At 37.6% G+C, this 4,153-nt stretch overlaps 1 protein-coding gene across 1 annotated transcript; it reads left to right on the top strand.

Annotated features, from left to right (window-relative positions):
- Positions 1-65: 65 nt before the first annotated feature.
- Positions 66-3,617, top strand: LOC116177196 (Ca(2+)/calmodulin-responsive adenylate cyclase-like). Its single transcript, XM_031496095.1, has 4 exons — positions 66-1,327; positions 1,376-1,654; positions 1,703-1,953; positions 2,012-3,617. Exons 2-4 carry the CDS (start codon positions 1,532-1,534, stop codon positions 2,316-2,318), a joined length of 681 nt encoding a protein of 226 aa, XP_031351955.1. The 5' UTR covers positions 66-1,327; positions 1,376-1,531; the 3' UTR covers positions 2,319-3,617.
- Positions 3,618-4,153: the final 536 nt, after the last annotated feature.

Below are 4,153 nucleotides of genomic sequence, written 5' to 3'. Positions count from 1 at the left end.
CCCCTACTATCAGAAGGCTGCTTAAAATTGGGGGGGGGGGGGCTTGGTACTCACGGTTCGCCGGCTAGCGACCAATCTTTTCCTTGGCCATATAGCCCTCGGCCTAGTCAGTCAGTTTTAATTTGGGCATGTGGTGGTTTTTTCGGGCATTGATTTGAAACCTTCATTTCTCGCAAGTTTTCCAAAAATCTTATAATTCAAAGCAATATTGTTTACGACCAGTGCTCAATCAACCAGGGGCGATTGTTACAAAAAGGGAGGTTTGAATTTCCTGTTAAAATTGGTAACAAAAATAAACTGATTTTAAACATACGTATTCGAAAAAAAACTGTCATGAAAGTAAAGTGTACGATTTTGCGGGACGGGTAATACAAAAGACGTTTTAAACAGTTACAATTACACTCAGGTGGTACTTCAGAAGGTTGCTTGCTTGCAAACTTTAAACATTGGAAGTTACCGTCAGAAAAAAAAATGGATCCAGAGGGCAACGACTCCATGACAAATTCATAGAAGAAAAGGTATCCGACGGAAGATCCATTTTACACTCCGTATCATGTCACGAAACATTGTATCAACCAAGAATAACTGCCCCTAACCTGTCTTATGCCAATATCGTCATCTATACCTACAGGGACAAAAATAAAAGAAAGTAAACGTGTGTGAAAATGAAAACGAGAGCTGAATGTAAGCGGTAGCACAGAAGTTTAATCTATAAAACGTAGGGAGAAGAGGCGAGGGAATGACAATATAACGATTTTACAAAGACATTATTCGGCCAAAGAAAATGATATCAAAGACCAAAAAGAAAAGAAAGGGTTTGGCAAACATTCAAAATTAAATGCATTTCACCAATGAAAAAGTGAAAGCTTAAAGTAAAACGAAATTTTTAAAAGAATTTTTTGGCATCCCGTATCATAGACAATACGTTATTTTATTTCAATTTGACATTGTGCGGATTCTAACTTGCACCACTACCCCTTGCGATGCTTACTTTGGCTGTAGAACCCTCGTCGAGTGCTTAACGTTCAATCATAACGCCTCCATAAACACACATTGTCGGAAAACTAGCTGTGCTTCTCTTACGCTTTTTGTAATCGGGCCCCAGCCAAAACCCGCCCCTAACATTTACTTTTTCTTTTAGAATAAAGTTACAGAGAAATTTAAGCGGCCGTTTAAAAAGCGACATTCGAGCGTTTATCACCAGCCCTCGAACAGAGTCAATAAATATCTGGCGCAGGCGATCGAGGCGCGAAGTGTGGACCGTGAGAAATCCACGCACGTTAATTTAATTTCGCTGTGCTTTAAGGACAGACAGAAGGAGCATCACGTAAGTTGAACGGAATATCCGAGGGAGATTAATGCGCCATTATTTCAGTATCACGGCGAATTGGATGTCGGATTCGGCTCATCTCTTGTGTGCGCTTTAGTTCTGTTGGTGCTACTGGGAGGTCTCCAGGCCGTAATCCTTCCGAGGACTATTATTTTGCTATTACTTTTTCTAACTGCTTTCGTGTGGATATCCGTGGTGCTTATGCTGCTGTTGGCCGTTCGACTGAGGTGGATTTTATGGGACATTTCGCATAGTTTTGCGCTGCGTCTCGCCATCACTGTGTTTACGATTGTGCTGGTTTATACAGTTGCGCAAGTCAATGTGGTGAGTATCGTCCCTGACGTGGACCGAAGGATAATGAGTCCTGAATAGTTTACATGCTCCATCTACTCGTCCGAGAACGGGACTGTAAATGGAAACATTTTCGAAAGGGATCACAGGGCCTGCCCCCTGCCTCAGTACATCGTGCTATCCTGCGCTCTTGGATATTTAGCGGTCGCTCTATTCCTGCGACTCCCCATCTTGTTGAAGATTGCCTTACTAATAATTATGTCGACGGTATACGTTTTGTTAATAGAGTTGTCGCATATTAAGCTATTTTTGACTTACGACGAAGTTGTTAAGTAAGTAGATTGTGAGTTTGAAGGTGTCGGAAGTAATTCGCCCTTTCCCCTTTTAAAGCTCAGGAATTCCTGGCATACCCGCCCACGTCGTAAGCGTCGTTGAAGTTCTAATCTTCGTAATAGCGGTGTTATTGCACGGCCGTCAAGTGGAATGGACTGTTCGTCTCGACTTTCTCTGGCAAGTACAGGCGAACGAGGAAAAAAGGGAAATGGACGCTTTGCAACATTCTAATAAAAGAATATTGTTTAACTTGTTGCCTTCACACGTCGCGACGCACTTCCTCGATAATCAATTTAGAAACAACATGGTACGTATTGCATACTTTTGTTTATTGTTGCACTTCTGCACACTGTTTAAGTTTTAAACGTGTACGTGAGAGGCATGGCACTATTGCCATTAATTGTGATGAACTTGCCTCCTGTCTATGTAAAAATGTATCGACTTCAAATTGAAATGTCTGTGTGGGGAAGGTTCAAACACAATTATTTATGTTTATTGTTGCTTTTTTTTGTCAGCGCCACATATTTTCTAGAATGACGAATGGCGATTTTTAAGGGTGCGATAAAACCTATCCTCCGCGTTTTTCCTTGAAAAATGCTATTAGCTTTGATTATATAATACATAGATTTACGGTTCTTATAGACATATTATGAGAACAGTATATTTTAGTTCGTGGACATGGACACTAGGCGGCCATAACCATTAACTCGTATATCCGATCCAGTGCGTATAGAAATCTACTCCCTAGAATCTAGGGAGACCTTCTGCAGAGGCACCTCTGAAAAAAGCATTATGCGGGTCACTCTGTAATTGGACCAAGCCTGTTGAGGGCCCAGAACAAGAAAGGGATAATAAATAATAATTAATAAATAAACTATAAAAGCTCATATTATTGTTGAACCCCAAGGCGAAGTTCAGGTTGGTTACAAGTAACCGCCACCTGCTCTTCCACTTAACCTTTTATTTCCCGAAATACAACAATGATGAATGATCTCGTTAATTTGCATTTGTCTGACTTACTACTAAACCCAACTATCGTACCAAATGTCTGAATAGAAGTCTATGTGTGCTACATTTTAGAACAGACGGAAGAGAAGATCGTTATAACTTATAAGCAAAGCAAATGGTAGTGAGAATCTGCAGGGTTTTGTTTTTTCAGGGATCATGTTCGATTTTCTACCCCAGAACTTTTTTTCGGTGAACCACTGGTAGATTGTAAAATATTGTTTGGAAACTATGTGGTCTCTTGTAATATGTTCGTATTTGCGACCGTTATAAATCAATTTTCGGTAGTTAAAATGAAACATTTTTAAAATGGATAAATAGTTTTTGGGTAAATTATGAGCTGAACAAGCTCATTCGTATACTAATTTTAAGATGAGATATGCCTGAAAAATTCTTACACCAACAATATGAACGCAGCTTACACAAAATTACTAAATTTAAAGGTGTGTAAGTAAAGTGAGAAATACAATTTAGCATGAAACTTAATAGTGGACATTTCTCATTTTTACGTACACAGCTATAATAGGAAAATTCAAAATTATGAAAACTTTAATAACAAAATAACTAAATACTTTAGGAAAGAAATTGAAAAATGCCACAGGAGAGCACCGTTCAAAATCATTTCTTATTCAAAAAATTAGTCTGGCCATTCAGCTAGTATTATGGGCACTTTCCCTTCTACAATATCTTTAAATGAAATTTTCTTCCTTTCTTAAATCTTGAAACCTTCTTTTTTTTTTTTTTATTAAATACATGTAAGTTATAATGTAAAATAGGTGTTAAATAATTTAAATTTGAATTATTATAAGTAAAACTAGCTAAATGACACTAAGTACATGAAATAAGTCAACCTTTTGTTCATATCAAAAGAACGTTTTGTTTTTCCAAAGCACTCGTCTCAAAAAATTAAAAATTGTATTTTTAGGAAAAATGTGATACTGAACCACCATGTGTGATATATCGTTGTAAAAAGAAAAAAAGAAGTAATCTCAAAATGTGAAAATTCAAAATGGCGCCCATAAGAAAAACTAAAGTTTCCACGTGTTTCTCCGTCATCTTGAAAGTTATTAAAAGCAGGATGCCATGTTTGAAATCCCCATTAAAAAGTGTCCGAATAATGTGTCAATTAGAAATGTCTACTACGATTAGTTTATCATAAAAAAATTAAAAACGAAAATCAGAAATTTTCGTTTT

This window comes from Photinus pyralis, unplaced genomic scaffold, assembly GCF_008802855.1.
Source record: "Photinus pyralis isolate 1611_PpyrPB1 unplaced genomic scaffold, Ppyr1.3 Ppyr1.4_LG7, whole genome shotgun sequence".
NCBI classification, from domain to species: Eukaryota; Metazoa; Arthropoda; class Insecta; order Coleoptera; family Lampyridae; genus Photinus; species Photinus pyralis.
Note: the sequence above shows the minus strand (reverse complement) of the source record. Positions and strands in the feature narration are given on the sequence as shown.